A 15288-nucleotide genomic window follows, 5' to 3' on the forward strand; every position below is an offset into this window, starting at 1 on the left:
TTTACAGTTTCCACAGGAATGCCCAGTGCTGTTAGCCGGACTGGGATGGACATGCATTGCCGGTGGATGTGCGGATGGACATTTTCTCTAGTTTCCAAAATGTACAATAAAATGCCGCTGGCCTCCCATTTTTGTAAAAATATTCTATACGATCAGCAACAGAAATTGAATTTTGGAAGTTTATGCATTGTAATAATCACAGAATGACATGATACAATCTTCCGAAGAATACACGTTAAAACATTCAATGTCACAGTGTAAAAAAAAAAAAAAAAGGTTTTGAGTGGCATTGTAAATGTGCCATCAGCCAACCTCTCTGCTGTAACTTTACTTGCAGTATAAATCTCTGCAGGACGCAATGCTGTTTAAAAATAACCAGCTTACAGTAGGTTTGTGCCGAGGGCAAAATCGCGATGCCTTTTGTGACTGTCCGGGCCGGCCATCGCCGTTCAGCCAATCAGTGAGCGCGGGGCGCTGGACACATGGAGATTTCTGACATATCTTCCCCCCAACACTGACCTTGGGGAAAACAATAAAAAGGGGCTCAGTGTCCAGAGTCGAGCCAAACCGGTGTGTGAGCTCGAAGGTCAGTGAGCAGGCCTCAGATAGCCCCGTTGTCTTTTGTTCCTTTAACTCTGCAGAAGTAGCTGAAAACGGTGGAAGCCGCTGTCGCAGGGACTTCTGGTACCGTTTTTATGTTTTTTTGTTTTTCTTTCTCTCGAATAGTCTAGCAGTTTAACACAGATTCCTTCACCATCCTTCATCAGTGCGGAGAGTAACATGTGGGAACCTTCATTTTGCAGGTGCGTCAGAGGTTGCACGGGGCCTGGAGCCGTGACCATGTCCCTCTTTATGGAAATGAAAGAGTTTGGGGAGGCGGCCCCATTTCTCCGCAAAACCAACCTGGAACAGCTGGCGGCACAGGCCCATGCCTTTGACGGTACCGATTATTCTCCTCGCGGCACTGGAATGTGCTTCACAGTTCCATCTTGGGTTCTTGCACAGGGTAACTTTAAGGGGATTTTGTCATTAAGGGATCAGAAAATTCTCCTGCTTTCCCTTCTGATAGCTCACTATATGTAACCAGCATGACAACTGGTTAAAGGTAAACTGAAGCCAAAAGTGATTCCAGGAGGAGCGTTCCGTGACTGCTCCATAAATTTTGTATGGAATTAAAAATACTAGACAAATAAAAAAAATGTTCCTTGAATGAACCTGAACTATGGAATTAACGTGTTTCATATTATTGATGGGAAAAAGAGAATTGAATGGTTTTGGAGAGGTTGTGTTGTGTTTTTGTTCAGGTACTAAGCGGGTGTTTGTGCCAGAGGAGAAGGAAGCCTACATTGAAGTTGAAGTTAAGGACATCGATGGAGGCATTGCTACTGTAGAAACCAAGGATGGCAGGGTTAGTTGCTGAACGATTACTGTCTTAAAACATGGGATTACGGTGTTACACCGTCCTGCACCAATATATTTAGTAGTGAACTGGCCACAAATGAATTGCCTTTAGACAATAAAAAAAAATTAAAGTGAAGCGAATGGTTGTGAGTGTTCTACAATGTAGAAATGGCAAGTAAAAAAAAAACTAAGTTCTTGTGCAATATGATATTTTGTTATTTGAAATATTCCATGTTTGAGTAGGAGTATCTGCTTCTGATGTCGATAATGGTCATTTTGTAATAAATCCTAACAGATCCTAACAGTGAGGGAAGGAGACATTCAGCTGATGAACCCCCCAAAATTTGACATGATTGAGGACATGGCCATGCTCACCAACCTCAACGAAGCCTCGGTGCTCTTCAATCTGAGAAGACGCTACAGCAACTGGATGATCTATGTGAGTTGGCTTTTCTATTGGGGTTGAACCGTACCTGAAACCAACAGAATTTCCATGTGCAGTCAGACTGTAGTACTCGTCAACCTGAGTCTCTGCGTGTCTCTGTAGACCTACTCTGGCCTGTTCTGTGTGACTGTGAATCCATATAAATGGCTGCCGGTCTACACAGCTGGGGTGGTCGCTGCTTACAAGGGAAAGCGTCGGTCGGAAACCCCTCCCCACATCTACGCCATCGCTGACAACGCCTACAATGACATGCTACGCAGTAAGTGTTTCCTTTTCTTTCCTCTGTTTTGAAGAATTTTTCAAATCTGCCATTAGGTATTTAATTCTATTATGGTTTCACCCCCCCCAGATTGTGAGAACCAATCCATGCTTATCACGTAAGTTCAACATTATCAAATGTTTGGTTGCGTTTTTGGTGCCGTTTTTGGTGGCCTTTCTCATTTTGTATTTATAACTTTTTTTTTCCATGCAATTCACATGTTGTCTATTACTCATAGCGGAGAATCCGGTGCTGGCAAAACTGTCAACACGAAACGTGTAATTCAGTATTTTGCCATTGTTGCTGCTCTCGGTGAAGCAGCCAGCAAAAAAGGAGTAAGGGCAGAAAACCACCCGTTTGCGTCCATTTTCTCCCTCATCCTTTTTCTGAGTGTTTTTACCCCATCTTTTTCTTCTTCTTTTTGTTATATAAATAAACTTTTTACATAATTCCTGAATGTAATCCAGGTAATCCCAATGCTCCTTTAATAACAATGTGACCCCAGTCATGTGGTGCCCAATCTTTTCCTTACAATTTTTTTCCTCTCTTTGGGAAATCAACTCATTTTTGTCATCATCCTATTCATCATTTTCTTTTTAATGTTAACATTTTGACCAGGAGTTCCCACATCATGATTTTATTCTTGTTTTTTCTTCCTTGTTTTTTACCCATTTCCCCAGTTTTTCTGCCCATCTCAATTTCCAGATCCCTTACCTCAGAAACATCATTGGTCTCCTAATCTCCCTTTTACCTTGTGTATTGTATTGTTCTTCACAACCGGTGCTGACCCTGATAGCTAACATATGCTTTATACCTTTAGGGCACTTTAGAGGATCAGATCATTGAGGCCAATCCTGCAATGGAGGCTTTTGGGAATGCTAAAACAGTGAGGAATGATAATTCCTCTCGCTTTGTAAGTTACACTTTTTTTTGTTGTAACATGTTGTTGAAAACATTCACATTTCTGTAAAATTTTCGTTCAGTGTCTAATTCTTGCTCTCTCAAACCATTCAGGGAAAGTTTATCAGGATCCATTTTGGTCCGACAGGGAAACTGGCATCTGCTGACATTGATATCTGTAAGATTGGTATTTTGAACATGAATGAAGATGATTCAACTTGTCATTACTCTATTTCTCACAACCTTGTATAAAATTTATGCATCTGAAGATCTTCTGGAAAAATCCAGAGTGATATTTCAGCAACCCGGAGAGAGGAGTTTCCATATCTATTATCAGATCTTGTCTCACAGGAAGCCTGAGCTTAAAGGTTCTTTACAAACTTCATGTCTATAAATAATTTTTATCTTAGTTAATCTGTTTTTTTCTGAAAGAACTGCACATTTCTAAAATGCACTTTTATTATTCGGTCACACAGATATGCTGCTGGTTTCCTCCAACCCCTACGATTACCACTTATGCTCTCAGGGTGTAATCGCAGTTGAAAATATGAGTGACGGGGATGAGCTAATGGCCACAGATGTAAGTGCCAATACCTCACATCCTGAACCCTTCACATCATCCTCAGTGTTCTCTTACACTCTGTTCTGCTTTACTCACCAGCACGCAATGGACACCCTGGGCTTTACCCCAGAGGAGAAATATGGCTGTTATAAGATAGTCGGTGGCATTATGCACTTTGGCAACATGAAGTTCAAAGTGAAGCAGAGAGAAGAACAGGCAGAGGCTGATGGGACAGAAAGTAAGAGTTGCTTTCAAGAGCTGTGTCCTCCATAACAAGCACTAGTGCATAGTCTCTATGCACAGAAAGGCAGAATAGAGGCTGGATAGTCACTGTTCTATTCTTCTAATCTTCAGGTGCTGATAAAGCCTCCTATCTCATGGGGATCAGTTCAGCAGATCTTCTGAAGGGTCTTCTAAATCCGCGGGTCAAAGTGGGAAATGAGTATATTGTGAAGGGCCAGACTGTTGACCAGGTAACCAAAACTCAGCAAGCTGATGTATGCTTTACCTTATACTCAGTTCGACTGTTCCTCCTGTTTTACTGTTCTGCGGATTTTAACTTCTTGTTGTTGTAGACAGGTTACACTGTTAAAATTATTAATAACACGTATGCACATATTCTTCATTACTTGAGTTGGTAACTGGGAATACTAACACATGAAGCAGTGGTTTAGAATCTAGTAGTATCTTTTGAGGTAGTTTATAAATGGTGTTTACGTGCCCATAGGTGAACTATGCGGTAGGAGCTCTGGCAAAATCCATTTACGACCGCATGTTTAAGTGGCTGGTTGGCAGAATTAACAAGACGTTGTACACAGCCATTCCAAGGCAGTTTTTCATTGGAGTTCTGGACATAGCAGGATTTGAGATTTTCGAGGTATGCTAATGGTTTTTTTTTACTTTGTTGTTCATGCATTGTTAGATGGATGACTGCAAATAAATTAATTATTGGGTTCCTTTCCTCTAGTTCAACAACTTTGAGCAATTTTGCATCAACTTCACCAATGAGAAGATGCAGCAGTTTTTCAACCATCATATGTTCATCTTGGAACAGGATGAGTATAAGAGAGAGGGCATTGAGTGGACATTCATTGACTTTGGCTTGGACCTTCAAGCCTGCATTGATCTCATTGAAAAGGTATATAGCCGAAGAGAACATATTCTGGTTCTTTAAGTTCTCTGTGCACCTCATCAGTTGATTCACTTGGTACAACACGTCACAATGAAATTACCATGCCCTCACTTGTGTGGCTGAAGACACCTTGAAGAGGAAGAACGAGAATCAACGCTGGCCTAATGTGTGATGTTGTTTGATCTCCAGCCTTTAGGGATAATGTCCATCATGGAGGAAGAGTGCATGTTCCCCAAGTCCACGGACAACAGCTTCAAGACCAAGCTCTATGATAACCATCTGGGCAAGTCTCCTAACTTCCTTAAACCAAAACCAGACAAGAAACGCAAGTTTGAGGCCCACTTTGAGATTGTGCATTATGCTGGAGTGGTATGTTCATGACAGTTATGTCTTTTGAAAATATTAAAATGCGAATTCGACGCATTTATGAATACACCATTACATGCTGTCTCCCTTCAGGTACCGTACAACATTATGGGCTGGATTGAGAAGAACAGAGACCCCTTAAATGAGACAGTTGTGGGACATTTTCAGAAGTCCTCAAACAAGTTAATGGCAAGCCTCTTTGAGAACTACATTGGTGCTGATTCAGGTACTGCATCCTGTCTAGAAGAAAGCCTGCTGATTAATTATAGACAAAAATTTACGTTTTCTTTATTTCCCAACAGCTGGGGAATTTAAGGTTAAAGAGAAGAGGAAGAAAGGTGCTTCCTTCCAGACCGTATCGCAATTGCACAAGGTGGGCCAGCAGATACCTGCTGTGCTTTGAATAAAGTCATTTCTGCATAATAACTCTTGGTAGAGACTCTTCAGGTGCATGAACAAAACCTGCTTTGGGTCTTTCTTAGAGTCAGTGGCCACTCTCCTGATGGAGAAGGAGGTAGTTAAGACTTGCAGTGATGTTTAGGGGAAATGAATTCATGAACATCACTTTAAGTCTGTGCTAACTCTTCTTTCCTACACTTCATGGTGACAAAAGGTAAAAGGGACCCGCCATTAGATAGATCTCTGTAGGCTTATGAGAAAATGGAATGATTGTGCTTGAATCTGGGCAACCAATAATAACTGAATGGTCTCAATGACCTTCTGCCTGCAGGAGAATCTAAATAAGCTGATGGCCAACTTACGAAGTACCCAGCCTCACTTTGTGCGGTGCATCATTCCTAATGAAACAAAGAATCCAGGTAGGAAATGACAGACCGGAAGTCTCTTTCTATGAAACAATGCACCGCAAGAATCTTAAAAGATCTGGTTTTTAGGAGAGATGGATCCATTTCTGGTCTTGCATCAGCTGCGCTGTAATGGTGTTCTGGAGGGAATACGGATCTGTAGGAAGGGATTTCCAAATCGCATCATCTATGCTGAATTTAAACAGCGGTGAGTGGCTTGTTCTCTGATTCATCTTCATCCAATTCTGAATCAAGGGTGCTTAGTGGAGAGCAGAGATTATAATGGTCCTCAGTCAGCTAAAAACTATTGGAATTTTTATTTCAGTGGCACAGGAGATTAAGAGAAGCAAATATCTTGAAAGGAATTTTCTATTTGCGGTTCTTAGTTGGAATAGAATGATTTTTCTTGAATCTTCTTTTCTTGAAGCTTCTCACTGTGCACATGTCTAACAAATTTTGGGAGAAGTATGTAGTCATTCTTTCTTCATTTCTCTATGGCTATGAAGATATCGTATCCTGAGTCCTCTGGCCATCCCAGAAGACACTTTTGTGGACAGCAGAAAGGCATCTGAAAAACTTCTGAGCTCCCTTGACATTGACCACAGCCAGTACAAGTTTGGTCACACTAAGGTACATACATTCATGATTCAACACACTGTACATGCTGTATAAGAGTTAGTAATAAATCCTCAGACTGCGCACAGCTACAGCTGTTTTTCCTTTTACATGTGACAGCCACATAGCAGAGGTTTCCGCAATGCTAAAAATAATTGGCTCATCTCAAATATCTCATCTCAAGTCAACTGTTGTCTAAACTGACCCAAGATGTATAAACTCAAACATTACTGTCATGCTGTAATAGTTCAAACGGCATAGTTTGCAGAATTACATTTTTGCAATATTAATGATTTCCATCATCATAATCCAGGTCTCTATCGAACATAGTTGCTCTGACACTTCTGCATGTGTTTTTCTAGGTGTTTTTCAAGGCAGGCCTCCTGGGAGAGCTAGAGGACAAGAGGGACCAGCGTTTGGCCAAGGTCATCACACTGCTGCAAGCATTCTGCAGGGGCAAGATCATGAGGCTGGAACGGGCAAGGATCTTGAAGCACCAGTAAGAATGGTTCCTGCTCCTTGTCTGATTCATCCAGAAAAAAACTGAATATATTCCTAATCAGACACTGACAATTAAAAAGCTCTGGGGCAATCAACACATTACGCTGCATTGTCAAGAATATCCGAGAGCAGCTCTTAATTTAACGCTAATGCCGTGGATCCTCATGCATGTGTCAGGATATGTATATGCATGGGTGTGTCACCTCCAAGTTGGCTTTTGTATGTCAAGAATGCTTGTGAGTATGCCACAGTTGTTTCAGTGGCGTGTGTCTGACACGTGGCTATGAGTTATGTCTTATGGGGGGGTGGTCTCAAGGGAAAAATCTGCTGAGACCCCTCATAGTAGTGTTGAAATAAGAACCCCTTATTTGGGAAGGAGGGGGGGGGGGGGTATGGGGAGCTTGGCTCCACCATCAGCAGTCAAACCAGCTGTCCAGTAGCCCCTATTCTGCTGTGCATTATAAATAAACTCCATTCTCCGTTGTCCTTTTGTTCTGGCTGCTTGAAGTTATGAGGGGACCACATCACTGGAATACCGTCCCAGGTGACAAGGGATTAAGTCCTACTGTTTCACAGAAGGCTTTGATTTCAGATAATCAATGACCTCAGCCCAACCTCTGCCTGGTGGTGTGTGTCACCATGCCAGACAATGTGGAAGTGATTTACAATATCAGCCTGTTTGGCAGAGGCGCAGCTCTAGCAGTGGCACCAGCCCGTATTTGGATATGAAGTACAGAGCGAATTTAGAACAATGGACAGAGGTGGCTCTGGTTGCAGCATCGATATGAAAAGAATGTCACATATACTGAGGCCAAGGATGGGTCATTGAATGGGAGAAGGAGTAAAAATACTGTACGTCTTGTCGTGTGGCTCTTTACTTAGCTTCTTTACTGCCATGATATTGCTTACTTACATGTATTCCATCAATGATCAACACCAGTTAGCTACTTATTGTACGTACAGTCAGTGTTTGAGCTACGGTTTTACCATCCTGCCTCAGCCCAACATGTTGGGGCAATGGTGGCCTAGCGCGTAAGATAGCAGACCCATTATCAAAAGGTAGTGGGTTCAAATCCTGAACCGTCAAGGTGTCACTGAGTGCTTTTTTATTTACTACCCAGTTAAAGAACCATTTCTCTGATGTGTCTACAGAGAGGCAATCATGGTCATCCAGTGGAACGTACGAGCATTTTATTCTGTGAAGAGCTGGCCCTGGATGAGGCTTTTCTTCAAGCTAAGGCCATTGCTGCGAAGTGCATCTACAGAAAAGGAGCTTGCCGCTTTGAAGGATGAGTTCCAGAAGCTAAAAGAAGCTCTGGAAAGATCTGATGCCAAGCGTAAGGAGTTGGAAGAGAGGCAGGTGTCCTTCATTCAAGAGAAGAGTGACCTTTCCCTGCAGCTTCAAGCTGTGAGTTTATAATTGGTATCAAACTGTACAGAACAAAATGGCATAAAATACATTAGCATGCATAATGCACCCACCATCCACGATTGTGCCACCCGACTACAGGAGCAGGATAACCTGATGGATGCAGAGGATCGCTGTAACCTTCTCATCAAATCTAAGCTCCAGCTGGAGTCCAAAGTGAAAGAGCTGACAGAGAGGCTGGAGGATGAAGAGGAGGTCAGTGCCAGCATGCTTACAAAGAAACGGAAGCTTGAAGACCAGTGTGCTGAGCTGAGGAAGGATATCGATGATCTAGAAATCACGCTGGCCAAGGTTGAGAAGGAAAAGCATGGCATTGAGAACAAGGTGAGAAAAATCCTGCCATCCATTCAAATGAATTCTGGGCAAAAGGAAAAGAAACCTTATCCAAAAGTGTCCCTTTATGGATGCAGAGCCCTTCTTCACACACATCACCTTACCACTCTCCAGGTGAAGAACCTGACTGAGGAGATGGCAGCACTAGATGACGCCATCCAGAAGCTGACTAGAGAGAAGAAGGCCTTTCAGGATGCCCACCAACAGGCTTTGGACGATCTGCAGGCTGAGGAGGACAAGGTCAACATGCTGGCCAAAGCCAAAGTCAGACTGGAGCAACAAGTAGATGATGTGGGTGTCTACATCATTACGTGTCTACTGCAAACATTAATGCACCAATAATTTCACTCTGATCCTTTTTCTGATTTGTTTCTTCTCACCATTATGTAGCTTGAGAGCTCTCTGGAGCAGGAGAGAAAACAGCGCATGGACATCGAACGGGTGAAACGCAAGATGGAGAGCGATTTCAAGCTGTCCGTTGAATCTGCCATGGATCTGCAAAACGACAAACAGCAGCTGGAAGAGAGGCTTAGCAAGTAATGTTACCCTTAAGACACAAAGTGTTCCATGTAAACCAGAAGTTCATCTCGGAATGACAGGGCCCACCCCCTTTCCTCTTGTTTTCAGAAAAGACTTTGAAATGAGTCAGATGCTTTCAAAGATGGAAGATGAGCAAGCCTTAGTTATGCAACTACAAACAAAAAACAAAGAGCTACATGTATGTATTTTCATACGCTAAGATAATTATTAAGATAGTAGTACGCACCTCGTTGTTTTCCATGCTTGGTGCTTTAAGAGGCGTTTCGCTTGACAGTCTCGGATCGAAGGGCTAGAAGAGGTAGTGGAGTCCGAGCGGTCAGCTCGAACCAAGGCTGACAAGCAGCGCAGCGACGTGACTCGGGAGTTGGAGGAGCTGAGCGAGAGGCTGGAGGAGGCCGGCGGTGCCACTGCGGCCCAGATCGAGATGAACAAGAAGCGCGAGGCGGACTTCCTGAAGATGCGCCGCGACCTGCAGGAGGCCTCGCTGCAGCACGAGGCCACGGCCGCCTTGCTGAGGAGGAAGCATGCCGAGAGCGTGGCTGAGCTGGCTGAGCAGCTGGACAGCCTTCAGCGTGTCAAGCAGAAGCTAGAGAAGGAGAAAGCCGAGGCCAAAATGGAAGCTGAGGACCTGGCCTCCAACTTGGAGCACCTTTCCAAGGCCAAGGTGAGCAAGAAAGCATTACAGTTGTTACAGATTCTATAAAGCAATTGTATGCTTATTGGTGTGATATCAGTCAGATATCAGGCTGGTTAAGCTGCTAATTTGACGGGTTTATGGTCTGTTTCTGCTTAAGATATGATGATCCTTTATTAGTCCCACAAGTGGGGAATTTGCATGCTTTGCTGCTAAGGCTGGCTCAAAACGTCTATTAACATGCACAGTTAAATCAGACAAACGGGCAAGAGCACAATCTTGTCTGTTCAATGTTGCATTGAGCAAGCAACCACCCTCTTGATCCAGGCCACAACAGAGAAGATGTGCAGAGTGTTTGAGGACCAGCTGAATGAGTCCAGGAGCAAAGTCGACGAACTCCAGAGGCAAATCACAGACCTGAGCTCACAAAGAGCCCGGGTCCAAACTGACTATGGTAGGTTTCGTTCATCAGCAACTTCGTTCTTTGAGTCAGATGGGGTTTGTATAGATATTTATACAAACCCACATTTCTCAATTCGCATCTGTTCCTATTATAAAGCGGAGGTCAGCCATAGACTTGAGGAGCGAGAGATCCAGGTCCTACAGCTACAGCGCACCAAAGGCACCATTTCCCAGAACATGGAAGAATTAAAGAAACAACTAGAGGAAGAGATGAAAGTAAAAAAATAATTTAAACAGTTCAATGTATAAAGCTTGTATGTTTGAGTTTAATGCGCTAGGCTACACACAATCTCTGATGCCCATGTCTTTGTTCATCAGGCCAAAACCGCCTTAGCCCATGCCTTGCAGTCCTCGAGACATGACTCTGACCTGCTGAGAGAGCAGTACGAGGACGAACAGGAGGCGAGGTCTGAGCTGCAGCGAGCCCTGTCCAAGGCCAATGCCGAGATCGCTTTGTGGAGAACCAAGTACGAGACTGATGCTGTCCAGAGAACAGAGGAGCTAGAGGAGGCCAAGTAAGGACATTTACATTTACAACATTTATCAGACGCCCTTATCCAAAATCAGTAGTTAAAGGGACAGTCCCCCCCTGGAGCAACTTAGGGTTAAGTGTCTTGCTCAGGGACACAATGGTAGTAGGTGGGATTTGAATGGTGTAATTGTGCATGTAGGAAGAAGCTGGTCGCTCATCTTCAGAGTGCTGAAGAAGCCGTTGAGGCCTCTAACGCTAAATCTGCGTCTCTGGAAAAGACCAAATTGAGGCTACAAACTGAGATTGAGGATCTGATGGTAGACCTAGAGCGTTCCAAAGCTGCTGCTTCCGCCCTGGACAAGAAACAACGCAACTTTGACAAGGTCTGCAAAAATTTAAGCAAGATCATAACAATATGATCTTATGTTGCTCATGTTTCCCATACAACTGCCGTTCTCCTGTAATTTTCAGATGCTTTACCCAGTCATCTATATCCGACTTGTTAAAGACTGATTTCCAATGCTGTAGGTTCTGTCAGAATGGAAACAGAAATATGAGGAGACCCAAACTGAGCTTGAGAACTCCCAGAAGGAAGCCCGCAGCCTGAGCACAGAGCTGTTCAGGATCAAGAACTCCTACGAGGAAGCACTGGATCACCTGGAGACAGTCAAACGGGAGAACAGGAATCTGCAAGGTTAGCAAATAGCACATGAGATGAAGTTGGACGGCTGGTGTGTTTTTAATCAAACCTGCTATGTATGGTGGAAGGAGGTGTGCATGTGATGGTTTGATGGACAGGAGATTAAATCATGCAGAATGAGGAAGCAGCATGTATGAGAGCTATCAATCAATTGGCTCCTCCCATTTTATGTTCATAAAAGCATCATGGTGTTGGTGTTATGGGTGACAGAAGTAATTGCACATCAGCAAAAAGGTAGTATATTGACTCCTCCTTGACTCTTCATTGACTCTTCCTTGATAACGATATTATTGTCGTTAAATTCTGTATTAATTTTACTTGCTAGTTTATTATTAGTAGCAGTGTTAATATAAGCACCATGATCTGTATTATTAATAAACACACCAACATACCCCTCTGAACACTTATGCAATAAATTATGCCCCCACAGAGGAGATTGCAGACCTGACTGAGCAGATTAGTCAGTGTGGGAAGAACATCCATGAGCTGGAGAAGATGAAGAAGGCCCTGGACCATGATAAAACTGACATTCAGGCAGCACTGGAGGAAGCAGAGGTAAGTAACAGTGTGCTGTATGATGCGTATTTACATCGATTTTTTTATTGGGTTATAATTTCTGCTTCTGTAGAACTGTAGGTCTCTTTTAACACAATGCATTGCTGATTTAAAAAAAGGAATCACATTATTTTTTCTTTTTTTGTTAAAAACCTGAAGACCATTTTCATTAGAAGTCTCATCATTAAAGTGTTTTTTTTTTTTTTTTGCTTATATATTTGACTTGGCTTGCGGTTAATATTACAAGTGACCTGTATCTAACTTGTCTCTGTCTGTTTTAGGGCACTTTAGAACATGAAGAGAGTAAGACACTTTGTGTTCAGCTTGAGCTTAATCGTATTAAAGCAGAAGTGGAAAGAAGAATTGCTGAGAAGGAAGAGGAGATCAACAGTCTCCGGTAATTTGGAGGGAAGATGATCTTTATAATTTCAGAAGACCAGGATAAGACATCACTCAACAGTAAACCCTATCGTTATTATGCTCCATTACTGATATGTATATGTGAAATTAAATTACTTAATATTGTAATAATATAATATTAAAATAATCTGTTATTAGGTAAGGTTTTTAATTTATAATACCGCACATACTTTGCAGTCCACATTAGTTCACATCAAATGTTAGTAATACACATGCTTAATTGTGCAACCAAGATTTCTTTTGACTCATTATCCCTATGGTTTCAGCCGTAGCCATCAGCACAATATTGAGACCATGCAGACCACTCTAGAATCAGAACTCAGGTCCCGAAATGAAGCAGTCAGGCTAAAGAGGAAGATGGAAGCAGATATGAATGAGATGGAGATCCATCTGAATCACGCCAACCGACAAGCGCAGGAATCCCAACAATTAGTTCACCATCTACAGTCTCAAATTAGGGTGAGGAGGGAGGAGATATGAATGATATATATTGGTCTTAATAATGTATGGAAACATATAGATTCTTTTCTTTTATCCAAAAGGAGCTGCATCTGCAGTTAGATACAGCCAACCACCAGAATGAGGAGCTGAAAGAACAGGTTGTGGTGACTGAGCGGCGGTCTACCCTGCTTGCTGCTGAAGTGGAGGAGTTGCGGGACCTTGTGGAACAGTCCGATCGAGGACGTCGGCTGGCTGAACATGAACTACTGGAGTCCAGTGAGAGAATCAGCCTTCTTCAGTCACAGGTGGGTTCCTCAAAGCCACAGGCTCACTGTTCTTCTCCTGTAATATCTACATTGTTTACCGAGCAATCTATTGCATACTTTGTAAAAATATGTTTTCTCTAGCATACTGTGATTCTGAACCATAAGAAGAAGCTCGAGAGCGATCTATCCATGTTGGTTGGAGAAGTAGATGATGCTGTGCATGGGTTCAAAAATGCTGAAGACAAGGCCAAGAAGGCCATTACTGATGTGAGTTACAGTGAGCTAAGAAACACTGTAGATCAGTTTTAATTCTGAATGAGATGACTCAAGTTCAAAACTACTGAACTTGTTATTAAAGGGCTGCATTCCTTTGTTTATCCTGTATCCAGGCAGCCATGATGGCTGAGGAACTGAAGAAGGAGCAGGACACCAGCTCTCACTTGGAGAGAATGAAAAAGAACATGGACCAGTCCATCAAAGACCTGCAGCAGCGTCTCGACGAAGCAGAGCAAATCGCCCTCAAAGGGGGCAAGAAGCATATTCAGAAGCTGGAATCACGGGTAATGCTCTTCATATCTGATCACACTGAAGAGACAATGAGGCCAGAGGGAAGTAACAGCTGCACTGACCTTGTACCCACAATTCAACAGGTCAAGGAGTTAGAAACTGAGCTTGAGTCTGAACAGAAGATAACTACAGATTTGCACAAGGGCCTACGCAAGTATGAGAGAAAGATCAAAGAGCTCACCTTCCAGGTACCAAAACACACCAATGTCACAGAGTCTAATATGTAATAACACTTATTTTGGTTTATGTATCATATTCTCATGATACATAAACCATAAAATTATGATACATATAAACAGAACTCTGAGTGCTACCATAGATTGTATATTAATGTAATTAGTTTAGCTCAGTTGCTCTCTGAAATAATATTTCCGCCCCAGCCTAGGCTGCAGCATAGCAGTTGTTTCGGAGTGACTACCGCCTCTGAAATGTGGCCATTATGAAAGGCTTAAAAAACAGCAGTGAAGGACTGCATAGTGCACTCACACAGAGGGCAATTCATTCCTCATTTGAATGTCATCTTTTGTCAATACAGCAGACACAGCAAGCGAGGATATTAAAAATGTTAACTACACGGCATTGAAACACAGCAGCTGTGAATCTCAGAATATCCTGGCGACCCCTAGAGGGAGCCTGAGCACAAACGGTTGGAGAACCAAGGCAATGTTCTCATTATGGGATAAAGCATTTGAAATTTCACCCTTATTTGCTGCATTTTAGATAAATGTGTTATATAGATTATTATATATATTACATGATGTGTTATTATAATGTGTACAGTAAAGCAGTAGAACAGAGTATATGTTTAACTGTTGAAGCTGTTTCATGCCTCTCATCCATTTACACATCTATTATTCCAAGACCGAAGAAGATGCCAAGACGTTGGTGAGGATGCAGGACCTGATTGACAAGATGCAGGGCAAGTTGAAGAGCTACAAGAGGCAGGCTGTGGAGGCAGTAAGTAGAGTGTGGACCACATACGCAGCACTTTTCCCTGACTATGAGCAAAACTCATTTCACTTCTCATGGTTCCTCTCTGGCTGTCAGGAGGAGCAGATGAATTGCAGCGTGACCAGGTTCAGAAAAATCCAGCACGAGCTGGATGATGCTGAGGAGCGTGCAGAGGTTGCTGAATCGCAGGTCAGCAAGCTACGAGTGCACACGAGAGAGCACAAAATCAAGGTACAGACCGGCTTCACACTCTTAAGGAAAACAATTAACCATGGAAAACTATCCAAAGAAATTGAAACGTACTTTCTCGTTACAGATTACAGAATGAAGGAAAATCTGAATGTCGTCAATGAAAAAAAAGAGGACTTCAGTTTGTGATGTAATGCAAATAAAACTTGACGTGTTTGCAGACACAATATTATGGATGTGTTTTAGTTTCTGGGAAGGGGTGGAAACCATTTCATCTATTGAGGGAATGATTTTACTGCTCCATATTCAAATAAAATTTAATTCGAATGTGAAGTGACTGTCATT

General features: G+C 42.6%; 1 protein-coding gene across 2 annotated transcripts; it reads left to right on the forward strand.

Moving 5' to 3' along the window:
* Nucleotides 1-574: 574 nt before the first annotated feature.
* LOC114797852 (myosin-7-like) lies at nt 575-15167 on the forward strand. Of its 2 annotated transcripts, XM_028993066.1 has the most exons (43): nt 575-684; nt 804-940; nt 1305-1408; nt 1697-1840; nt 1949-2105; nt 2196-2223; nt 2344-2440; nt 2926-3018; nt 3120-3183; nt 3275-3373; nt 3482-3585; nt 3667-3805; nt 3922-4040; nt 4295-4444; nt 4535-4705; nt 4889-5068; nt 5159-5291; nt 5368-5438; nt 5796-5883; nt 5959-6076; nt 6375-6498; nt 6846-6982; nt 8137-8392; nt 8495-8737; nt 8861-9037; nt 9137-9282; nt 9374-9464; nt 9561-9950; nt 10248-10374; nt 10480-10598; nt 10701-10897; nt 11054-11237; nt 11383-11548; nt 11985-12109; nt 12391-12506; nt 12796-12988; nt 13072-13275; nt 13378-13503; nt 13626-13796; nt 13887-13991; nt 14665-14760; nt 14851-14985; nt 15071-15167. In XM_028993066.1, the coding sequence occupies exons 2-43, from the start codon at nt 841-843 to the stop codon at nt 15080-15082; spliced, it is 5799 nt and encodes a 1932-aa protein (XP_028848899.1). In that variant the 5' UTR covers nt 575-684; nt 804-840; the 3' UTR covers nt 15083-15167. The 2 variants fall into 2 exon arrangements, with proteins under 2 accessions (XP_028848899.1, XP_028848900.1); XM_028993067.1 differs by lacking the exons at nt 575-684; nt 804-940; nt 1305-1408; nt 1697-1840; nt 2344-2440 and having other exon boundaries at nt 2012-2105.
* The last annotated feature ends 121 nt before the right edge of the window (nt 15168-15288 follow it).

Source organism: Denticeps clupeoides, chromosome 10 (assembly GCF_900700375.1).
Source record: "Denticeps clupeoides chromosome 10, fDenClu1.1, whole genome shotgun sequence".
Classification (NCBI taxonomy): Eukaryota; Metazoa; Chordata; class Actinopteri; order Clupeiformes; family Denticipitidae; genus Denticeps; species Denticeps clupeoides.

Bases quoted from the DNA above. Each gene is read 5' to 3' on its own strand.
- LOC114797852 (XM_028993066.1), top strand. From the start codon at position 841: ATGTCCCTCTTTATGGAAATGAAAGAGTTTGGGGAGGCGGCCCCATTT. The intron at 3,806-3,921 runs GTAAGAGTTGCT...TCTAATCTTCAG, and splicing joins AGAGGCTGATGGGACAGAAA to GTGCTGATAAAGCCTCCTAT. The intron at 9,465-9,560 runs GTATGTATTTTC...TTCGCTTGACAG, and splicing joins CAAAAAACAAAGAGCTACAT to TCTCGGATCGAAGGGCTAGA.